Source organism: Phacochoerus africanus, chromosome 1 (assembly GCF_016906955.1).
Source record: "Phacochoerus africanus isolate WHEZ1 chromosome 1, ROS_Pafr_v1, whole genome shotgun sequence".
Classification (NCBI taxonomy): domain Eukaryota; kingdom Metazoa; phylum Chordata; class Mammalia; order Artiodactyla; family Suidae; genus Phacochoerus; species Phacochoerus africanus.
This window is the reverse complement of record NC_062544.1, coordinates 32,340,395-32,358,124: the sequence shown is the minus strand read 5'-3', so window position 1 is coordinate 32,358,124 and position 17,730 is coordinate 32,340,395. Positions and strand designations below refer to the sequence as shown.

Sequence of the window (17,730 nt, the reverse complement as noted above, 5' to 3'; positions counted from 1 at the left end):
AACTGGAAGTTTAGAATTCTGGTTTCAGATGCTCCTCTGGTTTGGCTTTGGTAAGTAAAACAAAACAGAGTCTGAGAGTGGTCTGGGACCTTCAGGTGATCCCCTCCGGTCTGTCTCCGTGAATTTGCACGAAGGAAGCTGAAGACCTGCACGGTGGACTCCCTGATAAATGGTGGCTTGTTGGTGGTGACTCCACGAATGGGGGCTAGCAGTTTGCAGCTTGCCTTCTCAGTGCTCTTTTCAGTGTAGTACGTTGGGCTGATCTGGGGTTGAGCTTCAGGGCTTCATTTTGGCAACAAAGTTAAGAAAAAGTCACAGTTAAAGGTAGGCACCATTATTTCCCAAGTTGCCATTATAGACTAGCCACTCTATACATAATTCCTCTTACTGTAACTGCAATTTACTATGTGGGTACTCTTCTTTCTTTTTATTTTTTTTCTTTTTAGGGCTACACATGCGACACATGAAAGTTGCCAGGCTAGGGGTCAAATCGGAGGTGCAGCTGCCAGCCTATACCACAGCCACAGCAATGCCAGATATGAGCCGTGTCTTCGACCTACACTGCAGCTCAAGGCAACCCACTGAGCGAGACCGGGGATTGAACCCACATCCTCGTGGTTACTAGTGGGGTTTGCTACTGCTGAGTCACAATGAGAACTCAGACAGTGTGGGTACTCTTCTTATAGAAGGGGACGCTGAGATTGGCAGAGGGCTTCAGCAGTTTATTTCAAACCTAATGTACTAATCAAACAGGATGAGGATTACACTGGCCTTTATAACTTAATGTTTTTGGGGGTGTTTTTTTCCCCCTCTGAGATCCTCTGAGCCTCAGGTTTTTTGTCAATAGAATTGGGGGAAATAGTACATCGTTAATAAAACTAACAGATTAAAATGAAATAATATATGCATAAAGTGTCTATCTCCACCACATGTCAGCATGCCAGTTTTCAGCAAGTATTTTCTGCCTGTCTCCTAATTTGCACCTTTTCTTGTTATGTTACATGATTTATGTCAGAAGCAAGAATAGACTAATTTTGGAAAGAACATGCCTTCAATTATTTCTCCATTGTTACCAAGTAGTAAATGAAGATTATTAAACAAGATTCTTTTTTTTTTTTTTTGCTTTAATTTAGGGACACACCCATGGCATATGGAGGTTCCCAGGCTAGGGGCCAAATCAGAGTGGCAGCTGTCAGCCTATTTCACAGCCACAGCAACACCAGATCCAAGCCATGTCTGCGAGTTCACAGCAACACCAGATCCTCAACCCACTGATCCAGGCCAGGGATCGAAGCGTGTCCTCATGGATACCAGTCAGGTTCGTAACCTGCTGAGCCACAATGGGAATTCCCCAAGATTCTTTTTTAAAGTAGGAAATACTTAGATCTAAAAGCTAAGTGTGTTATTTAGGTGGCCTTATTTCTAGAAGTTTCTAGGGCTTTGACATTGTGATGCAGCCTTGTTACGGCTTTGTTTCCAGCATTTATCTGTCAGGGTGGGAGCTAGTGGGGATGACCTGGCTAGGTATAGACAAGGGGCAGGGTCCTACACTCTGTCCTTTGTGGTGTACCTCGGGTAGCTTTTAGTTTCCTTGACCTCTGGCTCTTCATTTAATAGGTTCCTCATGTGTAAATGGGGAAAATAAAAGTTCCATCTATAAAATATGCTATCCCGTAACAATTTTAGGGCTTTGGTCAGGGCTAGCATGTAATTTACGAACGCTCAATCAATTTCAGCTAGAGTAATAATTGTTAGTATTCTCAGTGTTGGCCTTTTATAAGGGAGCTGGGGTAAGAGTACCCACAGTATAAAAACATCGAAGGTTCATTGCTGTTGTTAAACTGTTCATCTTCCTCTTACTTGTAAACTGGCTATGAGAGAAGAACAAATGTTTCTCGGCAGGGTGTAGGCAGGTGCTGCGTATCTTGCACACAGGACGGGGGAAGCAGGTGCAGGTGGGGCAGGTGACTAGGACAGGGCCATGGCGGTGATCAGCATTAGACAGCTAAGGAAACTTGAAGAGCTTTTTTTATTTTCAACCAGGAAGTCCAAGCGTTCTTTAATGTAAAAGCAGTTCTGTGGGCTGCTGACTATTCGTATTCTGGGCTCTCACCTTGGAAAGGGTTTCACTCTTACCTGTGGCTTCACGTGGGGGGAAATGCAACTAGCTAGAGTGGAAGTGCCCCATCTGTGAACAGACTTTCAGAACCCAGCAGCATGGAGGATGGAGGACCCGTGTGTCCAGGGCATCCTGGGGAGCTGGTGTAGAGAGTAGAAGTGGAAGGTGAGGGAGGATGTGTGCTAGAGCTGGGGCCGTCTTTATGGCTCTGAAAGCAGGGATTCCTAGATCTCCAGCACTAAATAGAGTCAGTTCTAACTGTAGGTATAATGGCCAATACAGGGCCGTTGTCTGTAACATGGAGGAAAACTGCCCTCCATCAGTGGTTCTCAGACCTTCGCAAGCATCAGAACCACTTGGAGGGCTGGTTAAAACGGCTTGCTGGGCCCACCTCACACATTTCTCATGCAGTGGCTCTGGAATGGGGGCTGAGAACTTGCATTCCTGAGTTCCCAGAGTTCCCAGCTAATATTGATACTGCTGCTCAGGGGACCACACTTGGAGAACCACCGTTCCGTTGAGCCAGGCTGCAGCCCTAACACTGCATGCCCAGCAAGATTCGAGTTCAGGTATGCACATGGCCTCATGCAGGCATGGCATGCTTAAAAACTGCTAAGGTTGTACGGAGTCCTACAGTGACCCGAAGGGGATTTGGAACCCTAGGTGGTGGGTGACTGGCCCCGGACTCAGGTCTGAGGCATTCCATGCCTGTGGCACACCTCGTGGGGAGGCTGGAATAAGTAAGATATTCTCATGTGGACATCCACCTGCACCAGGGTTTCCCTCTGTAGAACAGTGGGATCTCTTTAAGAGTAAGGTTCCCTCCCCCACCCCTCCCAAAGCGCTAATAGTTCACCGACTCTTAGGAGTGTCAGAATTCGTCTTTGCTGGTATATGTTAGTACTTTCCTGCGGGCAGCATGAGTTTAGACATTGTGTTTGTGAAATCTAAATTCCCAGAGCCATCCCATCAACATAAACTAATCAGACTTGCCCAAGCCTGGTCCGTGATCTCTTCGTTTGTGGAATTAGGACATTTGGAGCATCTGTCTTTAAGCCACCAAGAGTGGAAAAAAGTCCGAGGCAACCTTTGCAGAGGCAGTTTCGAAGCTCTTGTTGGGGGAGCACCTGTGAGTGTAAAATACCAGAAAACGGGAAAAACAAGTTAGACCACTTCGTGTTCTGCAAACTTGTAGTGCAAGAGTGCAGGCAGGGCCAGGAAAGTGGACCTCAGGTTGTAAAACTGGAGATGGTACTTTGAGATTAAGGCCTCCTCCCTCTGTTGGCTGATGTATTTGTCCGCTTCAATTACCCAGCAGGAAAAGCCCTTCTGCTTCCCCCGTGAGGGTGGTGCTTCTACACGACGACAGTCTAAACAAAGGCACCTGGCAACTGAAGCACACATTCATAGTAGTTTTGTGTCCAAAGCTGCTCTTAGAACATTAGTCCAGGTGGCAAGTAAAGCTCTTCAGAATGGACTCAAGGCGTATCTCATTCGGGTGTGGTGAGGAGCGAGGGCAATGACAGGGGTTCCTTTTTGTCACAGGGACTCGTCAGTGCCCAGACCGGATGGGTACCTCAAGCCATATTGGAATTGCTGAGATATCAGGGTGTTATGTCAGAAACAGCTGGGTCTGGGAATCCAGTGGAGCAGGGTTTTCATCTCTCCTCCACCAGATGGCCTTCTGTGTGACCTTGAGTAAATTCATTGCACTTTTTTTGTTGTTGTTGTCTTTTTGTCTTTTCTAGGGCTGCCCCCGGGGCATATGGAGATTCCCAGGCTAGGGGTCTAATCGGAGCTGTAGCCACCGGCCTACGCCAGAGCCACAGCAGCGCAGAATCCCAGCCGAGTCTGCGACCTATGCCACAGCCCACGGCAACGCCGGATCCTTAACCCACTGAGCAAGGCCAGGGATTGAACCCACAACCTCATGGTTCCTAGTCAGATTCGTTAACCTCTGCGCCACAACGGGAACTCCCATTGAACTTTAGAGGCTCAATTTCATTATCCGAATATGGAGATAGTCATATCTCATCAGACACTGGTGAGGAACAATCAGGGTCAAGTCTTGCCTGGTACATGATAGACATTCCCCAGAACTTTGCTCTCATTCTTACAGATAGATGACTTGTGATTTTTTTTCTTTTAAGTCTTTTTAGGGCTGCACCTGTGGCATATGAAAGTTCCCAGGCTAGGAGGTCCAATTGGACCTGTAGATGCCAGCCTACACCACAGCCACAGCCTTGCCAGATCCAAGCTTCTTCCGCCACCTACACCACAGCTCACGGAAACGCCGGACCTTTAACCCACTGAGCGAGGCCAGGGGTCAAACCAATCCTCATGGATACTAATTTGTTACGGCGGAGTTGTGATGGGAACTCTGAGGTGGATGGCTTTTTTTTTTTTTTTTTTTGTCTTTTTGCCTTTTCTAGGGCCGCTCTTTTGGTATATGGAGGTTCCCAGGCTAGGGGTCTAATAGGAGCTGTATCTGCCGGCCTACGCCAGAGCCACGGCAACGTGGGATCTGAGCCACGTCTGCAACCTACACCGAAGCTCACGGCAATGCCGGATCCTTAACCCACTGAGCAAAGCCAGGGATCGAACCCGAAACCTCACGGTTTCCTAGTCGGATTCGTTAACCACTGTGCCATGATGGGAACTCTGAGGTGGACGACTCTTGTCAAACTGCTGCGTTCACTGGATACAGGTCTAGTCAGACTCTTTTCCTGTACTGTGTGAGCTACGAATGAAGACAAGACGAAGAGCGACACAGGGCCTGGCTGTCCTTGCTCCTTTTTGCTTATGGTGATTCCAGATGACTCGTGTGGAGAGAAGTGTTTTTCCCAAACTCTGTTCAGGAGAAGTGACCTGAAAGATTCTTGACCTTTTTTATTCCATCTCTGACTTCAGGGAGTGAGTCAGTCGCACGATACGCCTCATTGTGCAACTCCATCCTGGTCCCAGGGGTGGATGGCTCAGTGCTGACAGGTATTGGGAGGAGCAGGTGTTGGGAGGAGCGCTGATCCCAGCCGCCCTCTTTGTTTTCCTCCTGGCGCCCCACGGGGGTGTAGGATGTTTTCATTCATTCTCCAGGCTGTGTTAGATGTTACCAGTTACAGAGATGTTTTTTTCACAAGTGACATGACCAGAACACTTTTCATGAGTATCGTTAAATTCTGTAACTACCTGTTATGAAGAACTTTGAAATTGTTTCACTTGAATTTATTTCATTTTGAGGTTTCAGAAATACTTTAATTCTTTCTTGATTGGAATACAAATCTTAGTAAAACTTTCCTATCATCTTAAATGAATAATTCCTATTCTTAAATATATATGGTCTCTGCGAGTGCTTGTCCTTTTTGCACTTAGTCTCAAGAGTGAGCCTAGTCGTTCTTTGGTTGGTGAGGCATACTCTTTTCCTCCTCAGCCTGTCCGTCTGTCTTCTGCTGTCTTACCTTTCCCTGTCACAAAGTCTGTCTGTGGAGTCGGTGTGCCCCTGGGGCCGGGAGCTCCTCAGGCAGATCCCAGTTCAGAGCAGCCGGCTGGACACTGCCCTGGGGATTTCTGTGGCCTGCGGGTCCCTCCTCCCTCATTGTATGGCCCCCATCCCCCCTGCTCCCCCACCTCCACACCCCCACCCCCATCACTGGAGGGCCTGGGATGGGGGCCAGGGATCAGCCCTCCAGGCCCAGGCTCCTCTTAGTTTCACACCAGCAATTCCAGCATTTGGCTTCTGAATGTTTTTCGCAAACTTCTTTCCCTTCAGTACTCAGTAGAAGACATATCTTCCTGAATTTATGTTTTCACTCTCCTTCCTTTTACCCCTAATTTCTTAGAGCGATTCTCAAATTACTTGAGGAAAACCCTTCACCATTTGCTGTTTAGAATTAAACCCAATTTTTCTCAGATTCTAAACTTAAAATTTTACTGCAGTTATTAAAATGGCAAGGTTGTTTTTGTCTGTAGCTACATCATCAGGCATTGTGGGCTGGCTTGAGGTCCTAGCAGTAATAACAGTGCAGCTCAGAAATCCCTTTTCTCATTGTTGGAAACACAGGCTGAGGACTTGTGTAAATTACTAATATTGGGCGTTCCCTTGTGGAGCAGCAAGTTAGGATCTGGTGTTGTCACTGCGGTGGTTTGGGTTGCCGGCTGTGGCGTGGGTTCGAACCTTGACCCGGGAACTTGTACCTGCCTGGGGTGCAGCTAAAAAAAGAAAATTGTTAATACTGGTACCTCTTCACTGGGGCCTCCCCTCTTCCTCCCGCTGTATTTTGTTGTGAGCCACACGGGAAGTCCCCTCCCACTGTATTTTGAAAGCAGCAGGTTTATACTCATTTTGCATTAGCGTTATAAGAAAAAGTGTTCCTTTAGTTTCTTTTGGGAAAAGTGTAGTATATAAAGGAAAAAAATGACCTTTAGCAAATACATGTTAATATATTTTGCCTCAGCCTCTAGACCCTTCAACTCTTTTTGAGGACCGAGGCTGCTGCTCACTTATTTATCTTTGAGTCTGGCTGGGCATCTTTTTCAAAACTATGCAACACATCACACATTTGCATATCATCCTTGTGCAAGGGCCATGCTAATAATTAATCATTATTGTTCTGATTTTTAGTATGTGTTCTGCCAGAGTGAGCACTACCTTGGACTTTTTGTGCACGTGCATGCAAAAGGCTTCAGTAACGAAAGACCTGTGCTGAAGGATGAAGTCAGTGGTTAGGCGCTTCCAGATCTGTTGAGAAAGGTCAGCTCAGAGCAGCAGCAGCTCATCCGATAAGGCAGCTGGATATACACAGTGTAGAAGGTGAACAGTAATAAACGAGGTAAACTTTATGCAGCAAACTCTGAGCTCCTGCTTTGAGCCAGATTCTTTGCCAGGCTTCGGGCTCTGGAGACCCAGAGGGGAAGGAAGGCAGGAGGCTGCCCAGGGCGAGGCAGTGGACTGGAGCCAAGGCTTTCAAGGGTTTAAATTCCATGTTACCCTTTACCAGGTGTAGGTCCTTGGGAGTGTTGTCCAGCACGCTGAGCCCTCACCTCCTCATTTCTAAGAAGGGAATGCTAGGATTCACCCCTGAGGTTGTGCCTACCCAGGGATCTCTGGGTTCAGCATGTGGCACGTTGTAAGCAGGCAGACAGCAGTGGTTCTTAGCAGAGTCCACTGCCTACTGAGGTTAGAGGTGTGGGGGCAGCATCACGCTGTGTGGGAGCAGTCTGTCCGCAGGTGGAACGTGCTCAGGTGGGAGGTTTGTGTGCACAGGTGCTGGCAAGACAGAGGACAGGGAGGTGCCTCACCTGGCAGGGACATGTGTGGAAGGCCCCCGGGAGGTGGTGACCCCACCACTACTGGCTAGTGAGCCGGGACTTGAAGTCCAATTAAGGATTAGCTGGCAAAGAGAGGGGGAAGAACATTTTTGTAAGGTTTTACTTTCCGGTTTGCCAGGCTCAGTAGGAACCTGTGAGCTCTGCACCGGATGCTACATTTGCAAAGGGGAACCAAAGTTGGAGAAATGTTAAATGCATTTTTCAGAAAAGGAGGTTTTGTAAAACCTGAAGTCTCCAGAATAAAAACAGGCCTTTGGAGTGGCGGGGCATTTGCCTGTGAAGCTTGGTGGTGGTGTCAAGTCCTCAGAAAGGCAGTAGGCACCGAGAATGGTTCCTACCCAGCCCCCTGTGGTGGGATCTGAGCACCCTCCCTGGCAACCCACCCACTGGTTCCCCAATGGCTGCCAAACTCCACTTTCAGAAGGAAATGATTCCATTCCTCCTGACTCACGGGAATATTAAACAATCCAGAATAAATACCTCTATGTACTTCCAGGGCTGGATAAATAAATACCTTTGATATGTGATAGTGCAGTGATAGGAAAAGAGCAGGACAAGTTTAAATGCTGCACTTGACCTTAAACCAGATATAAAATGTGTGTGGCAGGGAAACAGACGAAGTCGATCCTGAATCTAATTGCAAAGAGTTCTAACAGCAAACTAATCCAATTAGAAGTCTGCTGTCAACTTCGACTACTTCTAAAACGTCTTTGTTTAGATCCAGTGCTTTAATTACAGAATCCAGTACCTTCTGAATTTTTAACTATGTTCCTAAAAGCCCTGTGCTGTATTTTTAACTGTATGTTCATACACCCTGTGCTCAAATACCTTGTCCTCTTATTTAATTGTCAAAACAACTTCATGAAGCAGGACGCTTTTGCGCCACACTCCTCGTGGTGTGTGCAAGTTCCTGGCCATATATCGAATTCCTCATTTCTTACAGATGAAGACTGAGGCTTTTTGGAACTCATAGTTGGCAGATCTGGAGTGAGCCCAAGCTAAAGCAGTTCCACCCTCCCCATTTTTGAAAAGTCGCTGTTTTTCACAAATAATTTCTGGAGTTATTTTAAGTTTTCCCCCCACACCATATTTGTATTTTTGTACTTGAAAACAACTCAGCGACTTGTCTATGCTTAGCAGTTATTTTTTATAGTAGAATAATATGTAATAAGGTAAAGGTTTATAGATTAAATTTATTTATTTATTTATTTATTTTTATGTCTTTTTGCTATTTCTTGGGCTGTTCCCGCAGCACATGGAGGTTCCCAGGCTAGGGGTCTAATTGGAGCTGTAGCCACCAGCCTACGCCAGAGCCACAGCAACGTGGGATCTGAGCCGCGTCTGCAACCTACACCACAGCTCACAGCAACGCCGGATCGTTAACCCACTGAGCAAGGGCAGGGACCGAACCTGCAACCTCATGGTTCCTAGGCGGATTCGTTAACCACTGAGCCACGACGGGAACTCCATAGATGAAATTTAAAGAGTGTTGGCTGTACTGTATGAAATCTAACAGATAGTGTCAGGTATCTAATAGGCTATGCTTATTATATATAAATTTTTCTCCCAAAGATTCTCTGGGAAATGCTTCACGATAACAAGGCATGATCTCACATGTGTATTACCAAATTCATTCACGCATCAGAATGAAATAAGAAAAGGAGTTCCCTGGTGGCTTGGTGGGTTAAGTCTGTGGCATCACCGCTGTGGCTCAGGTTGCTGCTGTGGTGTGTTCAATCCTTGGCCCCAGAACTTTTTTTTTTTTTTTGGCCCATGGCCTATGCATGGCCCAAAACAACAAAACAAAGAAACAAAATATGGACTAAGAAGGAAGGTAGGAGAGAGGGGAGTGATGATGTGACCTTGCTACAGGCTGTTAATAATAGAGCCACTGAGAATGTAAAGGGAGAGTAAACTAATCTTTTAGTGAAGAACTATAGCAGAAGTCTTCTTGAGCTTCTTAATGTGGTTTTAACATTCCTCATGTAGGGTGAATGGATTAAGAAGAACCAAGTTCTGTGTCCTAGATTGGTTTCCCAATGGCTGTGCCCAGACAGCAGCATAAGAGTTACCTTAGAACGTTGTTAGCAGTCTCCCTCTAACCCAGACCTAAGCTATGTAAAATGAGATTAGTTTTCCTAAGATGGGGTGGATAATTATTCCACCTGATCAAATCAGGATGAGAATTAGGTAATTGGGATTTTTTTTTTTTTTCTTTTCTAAAAAGGGCTGAGCCCTGCAGCCCTGAACTAGGGGTCAAATTGAAGCTATAGCTGCCAGCCTACACCACAGCAACAGCAACGCCAAATCCAAGCCTTGTCTTCAAGTTACATGACAGCTCATGGCAGTGCCGGATCCTCAACCCACTGAGCGAGGCCAGGGATCAATCCCATGTCCTCATAGATACTAGTTGGTTTCATTAAGGTGCAGCCACAAGGGGAACTCCCCTGGGATTTTTTTTCCTTCTTTGTAATTCATTCTGGATTTGTTAAACTAATAACACCATCATTTCTGTGTTTGTAAAAATACTGATTTGACTGTTAACACTATATTATAACAAGGTAATTAGATAGGTTAATAATATTTAATGAGCCCAATAAATATTATATGACTGTATATATATTTTTCCTCCATTTCTTCTCCCTTTAAGTTACAGGCTAAATAATAACTGTTTCTTGGGGCCATTTCCTTAGGTTAAAAACGTGTCGGCAGGCACCCAAGACATGCCTCCTCCCCTTTCGGACTATGCGGAGAGAGTGGACAGCCCCATGGCCTACTCCTCCAACGGGAAAGTGAACGAGAAGCGGCCATATCCAGAGTCTTCGTATAAATCAACACCGTAAGTAGCATGGTCCTTCTTTTCCTGGGATGAGTTTGAAAAACAATGAGTATCTGCATGTGTTTATAAATCAGTTGCTGTTTTGTGCTATGCACCTTTAAAAAAAAAAGTCTCCCATTTTGCACAAAGGCTGGAGACTAACTGCTTTGTAGGTGGAGTTGGAATGTGGTTCTCCTTCCTATTTCTGGTTTTGAAGTTCTGGTGAGGGTGAAAGGGTGTTACTGATTGATGGCAGAGCTAGGCGTGGTTCTTGGTTTCTCTTTCTGCCTGTAATTATTAGATGTCATTAATGGAAGAGAGAGATTGCTCATATATCAACCCTGTCCACATATATTTTTCTTCAACTGGAAGACTTCATTTGGATTCAGGTTTTTTTTTTGTTTTTTTTTTTTTGAGTTTTTTTGCTTCTTAGGGCAGCACTTGCAGCATATGAAAGTTCCCAGACTAGGGGTCGAATTAGAGCTACGGCTATGGGACTACGCCACAGCCACGGCAACGCAGGATCTGAGCCGAATCTTTGACCTATACCACAGCTTATGGCAGCGCCAGGTCCTTAACCCATTAAGCGAGGCCAGGGAGGCCAGGGATCACACCCACATCCTCGTGGATACTAATTGGGTTCATAACGCTGAGCCACAACGGGAACTCCTGGATTCAGGAATTCTGAGATCTCATTTATTATGCTCGATCGTCTGTGTTCATGGGGGACGTGAAGCTGATAAGAACTCTAGGTTTTGCTACATGTGGTGTAAAAAATCTCACAGTGGGTTTCTGGCCCAGAGTAGGTGCCATTCAGGTTGCTGAAATGGTAACTGGGCTGTTTTAGGTTACCCCAAGGCCTCATTCTAAATTCAGCTTAATGACTGGTAAGAGTAGGCTCTTGGGGATATTTTTAAAAACTTGGATATAATTATTGCCCAAGGATGGTAAGATAGTGTTCCTGTATATATAATTCTAGAACTCCAAATTCCTTCGTAGAGCTAAAAAAATAAACCTTCTCCTTAGCTAATTTGATCCTTCTAAGCTAAAGGTATATCTGCTGGACAGTTACCTCACTTTTATCTCTAACCCCTACCCTGACTTAGTGGGTCGAGTTTGTAGAGATCCACTGAATGCACAGTAGTTGGGGTGCCTGGAGCCCTGTAAGATGACACCAGCAGCTGAATTAAGTATGGGATCAGTCTGAAGATAATAGGTTTTATTATTACCCTGCAAGGGAATTTGGTAGCAGACCAGCATTCGGTCTTACCTTCTGTATATTTTGCTTTGGTCTGCAGAATCCACCTTGCTCTTGGTTTCAGTTGTGAATGATTTGGGGAAGAGCATTTTCTCTGTTCTCCGTCTTTTCATTGGATTTTGACAAAAACCAGAGTATGTGAGGTACCCGGTAGAGATGCAATCCATGTAAAAGTTTCAAGCTCTTGTTTGCATAACTTTCATGTGTGCAGAATAAATAAACTGCATCTTGGAACCAGCTGTGCCTCCAAATTGATTGTGAGGCCTGTAGGGTTAAACAGCATTCCCATGTGCTGTCCCTTTTCATGGAAACCAAGATATTTTCACAAATTCATCTGGAACAGATTAAAAATCTTATTCTTGAATAAGCCAGTACATTCATGATGTAAAATTTAAAAGGAAAAAAAGAGGATACCTTTTGTCCCCAGTTGTCTAGTTCCTTTCCCTAGGGGCAGCTTGTGTTACCAGTTTCTTTTATGTCCTTCCAGAGGGTATTTTTAAATAAGTATGCTGGTCACATATGTACATTGGTTATTTTTTCCTTTTTAAAAATACTAGCATATTTGGAGTTCCTCTCATGGTGCAGTGGTTCACAAATCCGACTAGGAACCGTGAGGTTGTGGGTTCGATTTCTGGCCTCGCTCAGTGGGATAAGGATCCGGCATTGCCGTGAGCTGTGGCGTAGGTCAAAGACATGGCTCGGATCTGGCGTTGCTGTGGCTGTGGCGTAGGCCAGCAGCTGCAGCTCCGATTAGACCCCTAGCCTGGGAAGCTCCATTTGCCACGGTGTGGCCCTAGAAAAGACAAAATAAATAAATAAATAAAAATTAAAAATACTAGCATATTTAATGCATTTTGTTAGCCATGTATCTTAGTGATTGTCCATTTCAATTTACATAGAGTTTCCTGATCTGTTTTATAGCTGCATAATAATCCGTCATGTGGGTATACTGGGATTTATTTTATTAATCTCACATTGATGCAGGCTTTTCCCCAGTGTTTCGTTATTACAGACCTCTGCAGGGAATACACTTGTACATTCACCACTTGGCAAGTATGTGGATGTATCTGGAGGAAAAAAATATTAAAAGCAGAATTGCGGGGTTAAAGGATATTGCATGTTTCAATTTAATGGATGTAGATGTAGTCAAATTGTGCTCCATAAGGATTGTACCAGTTATACTCCCAACCTACACCCCAGAGGTTTTTTGGTCTAGAAAATGCAAATATGATAGTTGTAGGAACCAAAAAAGGGGAGGGTGGGGGTGGTGCCGAGGGATAAGAACGCAGCAGTGTGTGGGGGGAGGAGTCCCCAGCCTCTGCGGGTGTAATAGATGTTGTTGAGCGTTGTCTAGGCAGAGCACTGTCCTATGGAGGATTCAGAGTACATCCTCCTGGACCAGGTAGGGATGCACATTAATTCATCACCTGTCTTTCCTCAGGCTTTTTTTCTTTTTCTTTGGCCACACCTGTGACATGCAAAATTTCCTAGGCAAGGGATCAAACCCACGCCACATCAGCGACCTGAGCCCCAGCAGTGACAACACTGAATCCTTAACCTCCTGAGCAACCAGGGAACTCCTCCTCAGGCTTTCTTGAAGGTGCTTAGTTAACCCAGCAGTACCTCTCTCCTTTGCAGTTGTAGTGAACCGAGAAGGAATTAGAGTGGAAACACTGCCTGACGTCCATGTTAAGAAGAAGTCGCCTTGAATATTAAGATTTCATCTCTCCCCCAAAGCATAGAGAGCATTAATCTTGAGTAATTTGAGGAGATTTCACACATGTGAACTCTGAAGTAACTACCACCACACACCAAGAGAGAGACATTTCAAGCGCTCTGAAAGCTCTCCTTGGAGTTCCCTCATGGCTCAGCAGGCTAAGGATCCTGTAACGTCACTACCATGGCTCTGGTTATAGCTGTGTGGACTGGATCCCTGGCCTAGGAACCTTTTCGTATTGGGGTGTGGCCAAAAACAAGGCAGGCCTCTTGTGCCTTTTCTCCATGAATAGTCCTTCCTCCACCGCTGTCTTGATGCCATTCACTTTATTCGGGTTCTTACAGAATGGAATTGATTATATGGTAATTATTTTTGTATCTGGCTCCTTTTGCTCATCATGATGTCCTATATCTTAGAATTTTTTCTGTGGCCTCACTGGGGCATATGGAATTTCCTAGGCTAGGGGTCAAATTGGAGCTATAGCTCCGGGCCTACACCACAGCCACAGAAATACCAGATCCAAGCCCCATCTGCAACCTACACCTCAGCTCACAGCAACGCTGGACCGTTAACCCAGTGAACAAGGCCAGGGATTGAACCCACATCCTCATGGAGACTATGTCTTAACCCACTGAGCCACAACAGGAGTTCCAATATACCTTTTAAGGAAGTTAGAATTAATCCGAGATTAGGAGATAGCTGAATTTAACTGAAAATTCTTGCTCCTCCACGTTTTCTGAGTGATTTGGGGAGATAGTAGGGACACTCCCTACTATCTTGTCCACACCCAGGGTAAATTAACCTTTATAGATCAGGAGTTCCCATCATGGCTCAGGGGAAATGAATCTGACTAGTATCCATGAGGACACAGGTTCAATCCCTGGCCTTGCTCAGTGGGTTAAGGATCTGGTGTTGCCATGAGCTGTGGTGTAGGTTGCAGATGCTGCTCAGATCTGGCATTGCTGTGGCTGTAGCGTAGGCCAGCGGCTACAGCTCCGATTTGACCCCTAGCCTCGGAACCTCTATATGCCACAGGTGCGACCCTAAAAAGACAAAAAAACAAAAAACCTTTGTAGATCAAAGAGTGTTGATGTGATGCAGAGCTTTGAAGGCAGGCTGACACCTTCGAATGAGACCTTTGTTTGGTAGCAGTGTTTAGGCTGATAGGATAATCTGTTGGGACTTGTATGCAAGTTGTAGGAATTAAGGCCCCGGTGATGGTGCCAACTTCATGACCCAGGGACTCAGAAGATATCAGGGCTCTTGTTGCTCTGCTGGTTTTATTCTCAGTAGAGCTTCTGTGTAGCAGGTTGGCCATGTAGATATTCCCCAGGCTACCTTGATCTTCTAGCACTGAATTCAAAAAATGGCATTTCCTTTCCCAAAGCTTACCATATCAAATCTATTGGGAAGATTCTCATTGGCCCTTTTTGAGTCCTGGAAGAAGGAGTTCTCCGATCGGCCATGCTCAGGTATTGTCCTCAATGACAGTGGCAGTTCTAAAACCCCGTGTATATCGTGGGTGTCATTCAAACAGTCATGACACTGATGTGATCATGCATTGTTTCTCTCTCTCCACTGGTTCTGGCTGTCCTCAGGAGAGAGGATCTTGTGGAGGTGTTTTCAATTCAGTAAGTACCTGGAACCCCTGCCAGGTGCACAGCACTGGGCCAGGTCCTCCGGAGTCCGTGTTCCCCTGGAGGTGGTAGCCTGTCTGCCAGGGGCAGCAGAAAAGGCATAATACCTACCCTGGCAGGGTGAGCTAGGAGCAGCCAAGGCAGTGAGGGGGTGGTGTGTGGGTGAGAATAAAACGAGGGAGTGCAAAAGAAAGATGTCAGCAGCTGCTGGAAGGCGAAGTTCTACACGTAGGCGACTCAGTCAGATACTGAGGAACGTACACAGCTGCTTACCTCTCCTGGGTTGTGCATGTTTTCACCTCATCGCGCTTGCGTCAAAAAGTAGGTTTGGGGGAGTTCCCTTCGTGGCGCAGTGGTTAACGAATCCGACTAGGAACCATGAGGTCGCGGGTTCGGTCCCTGCCCTTGCTCAGTGGGTTAACGATCCGGCGTTGCCATGAGCTGTGGTGTAGGTTGCAGACGCGGCTCGGATCCCGAGTTGCTGTGGCTCTGGCGTAGGCCGGTGGCTACAGCTCCCATTCAACCCCTAGCCTGGGAACCTCCATGTGCCAAGGGAGCGGCCCAAGAAATAGCAACAACAACAACAACAACAATAACAACAACAACAACAAAAAAGACAAAAAAAAAGTAGGTTTGAAGATGACTGAGAGTGCACATTATCCCCTAAGTCCTAAGTTGGCGAATACTTTTCTTGATAAGCATTTTCCTTTTAGCTTTCATGCTGTATCAAGTTACTCTTTGGTGTTTAAAAGGGTTTAGGAAGAGAGGAGATGGAAAACTTCTAAAGTAAAGACGTACACTCTCAATATAAATTTATGGGAAGAGCCTGCTATGATTTTTTTTTAATTCCTTTGCCCTTTTGCATCCTCTACCTTTGACTCCCAATCCCTCAGACAGACACAGTGCATTCTAAAGCTTTCGTTTGCCACCTCAAAGCTAGAAGCACAGTACCTGGCAGTTTTGGCAGAGTGTCTAGGAACTCATTAATCATTGACTCATGGAGAAAGTCACATTTTCCTTCCTTTAGCAGTGGTATTAACAGAACACACAAAGCCTTGTTAACATGGATAAATTTAGAAGAAATAAATACCAGCACCACCCGCAATTACACCCGTCCCCCCTAAAAAGCTTTAGGAGCCTTCAAGAAATTAATAAGTGAGATTAGAAATTAAGACTTTGACAACAGAACCAAGCAGTTCTGGATCACCTAGAAAACAGAATCCATCTCATGCATAAAGCTCCAGGTGGCAGCTTCTGTAAGTTGAAAGCAATGAGAAAAAAAAAAAAATTATTCACACTTTTTAATAGTTGATTTGACTAGCAAGGCTGATACAAGAAAGTCTCGGGCGCTTTATCTCCTGTCTCTCTCCTTGCCCTTCTCCAGCTCTGCTACAGGAGAATGAAGCTTTGCATTTCTGTTACTCAGTAGTCTACTACAGAAGAGTTGCCGTAGCTCTTGGTCTTTTATTCTGTGTTAGGCTTCGTTTTCCCGCTTGTAGCAGAACCATTATACGTGATTAAAAATCTGATGCAATATTAAATAATAGCATTAGAAAAATAGGTATAATGGTAACCCTACCATTTCATGCTACGTGACTTCAGGATTAACAGAGCAATTTTGAAAAGAAGTCTTAATGAGCTCTTTCTCACACTATAAACCTTTTATTTTAGTTTTTTTTTTTAATTTTTAGTACTTTTTAGTTCTTCAACATTGTATCTGTGGCTCAGCGGAAACGAATCTGAGTAGCATCCTTGAGGATGCAGGTTCAATCCCTGGCTTTGCTCAGTGGGTTAAGGTTCCAACGTTGCCATGAGCTGTGGTATAGGTCGCAGACGCGCCTCGGATCTGGCATTGCTGTGGCTGTGGTGTAGGCCAGCGGCTACAACTCCGATTGGACCCCTAGCCTGGGAACCTCCATATGCTGTGGGTCAGACCCTAAAAAGAAAAAAAAAAAATTGGATCTTGAAAAGAGAATTGATATATAGAAGTCTAAAATTAATATCTCCAGGAGCTTATCTCTGAGGGGCAGCTTCCAAAGGTAGGTAAGTGTGTGCATTCCTCTCCCTGCTCAGCATTCCATGGAACTGGAAGAACCTGTAGAGAAGCATCATGACTGTTAGTTTCCTAACAGCCTTTTGTGGAGTAAGTCCCTGGCACAGGTCAGCACGTCTCCCAGATCAGCATGGCTTTCCTAAAGTGAAATCTCACATCCATTTTCTTTAGAAAGATTACTGGTGTGCTCCCCTTACATCAGAGCCTTACAGCTGGTTGTGTGTGTTAGAGGAGCTGAGCTGGTGCGGAATTGAGGGATCTGCTCAGTATTGGGCGTGTGGCTGCTTGAGGGACTGCGCCCACGTGTAGGGGTCTCAGCCCTTACTGTCGCCCTCTGTGATCATGGTGCTCACTGACAGACGATTCCTGTTTTGTTAGGGTGCCGGAAGTGGTTCAGGAGCTTCCACTCATGTCCCCCGTGGAGGACCTCAGGCAGCCTCATTACAGCAGCAGTGGTAACTTGGAGGCGTCTTTAAAACGGGCTCCCGCAAAGGGCAGAGCAGGAAAGTCTAGGAGATCAGAGCAAGACCATTACGAGACAGACTACACGACGGGCGGCGAGTCCTGCGACGAGCTGGAGGAAGACTGGATCAGGTACCGGGCTGCTGCTTGCTGGGACCACTTGCACATCTGATTGTTGGCCTGGCCCCACCGGGTGTTGGTGGTGTTGCTTCCTCTACGGGGGTGGGTGATACACTTCCTTCTTTGCCAACCAGGACAAGAGAAAGTGTTGTGCTAGATTTTTCCCCTTAGTACTCTTTCGTAATAAACATTGATGTGGAGGGTGTGTGTTTGGCTGAAGA

At 45.7% G+C, this 17,730-nt stretch overlaps 1 protein-coding gene and 1 non-coding gene across 7 annotated transcripts in view; one reads left to right on the top strand and one right to left on the bottom strand.

Moving 5' to 3' along the window:
* Window positions 1-17,730, top strand: part of OCLN (occludin) — a 50,619-nt gene that overhangs the window by 25,691 nt on the left and 7,198 nt on the right. For all 6 annotated transcript variants that reach the window (XM_047795098.1, XM_047794920.1, XM_047795009.1 and 3 more), the window contains exons 5-6: window positions 10,138-10,283; window positions 17,306-17,521. In XM_047795098.1, coding sequence (XP_047651054.1) covers window positions 10,138-10,283; window positions 17,306-17,521 — 362 coding nt within the window. The remainder of the gene's footprint in view (window positions 1-10,137; window positions 10,284-17,305; window positions 17,522-17,730) is intronic.
* On the bottom strand, window positions 6,652-6,761 carry LOC125114247 (U6 spliceosomal RNA). The gene has a single exon (XR_007131744.1). It is a non-coding gene; the product is annotated as a U6 spliceosomal RNA (small nuclear RNA).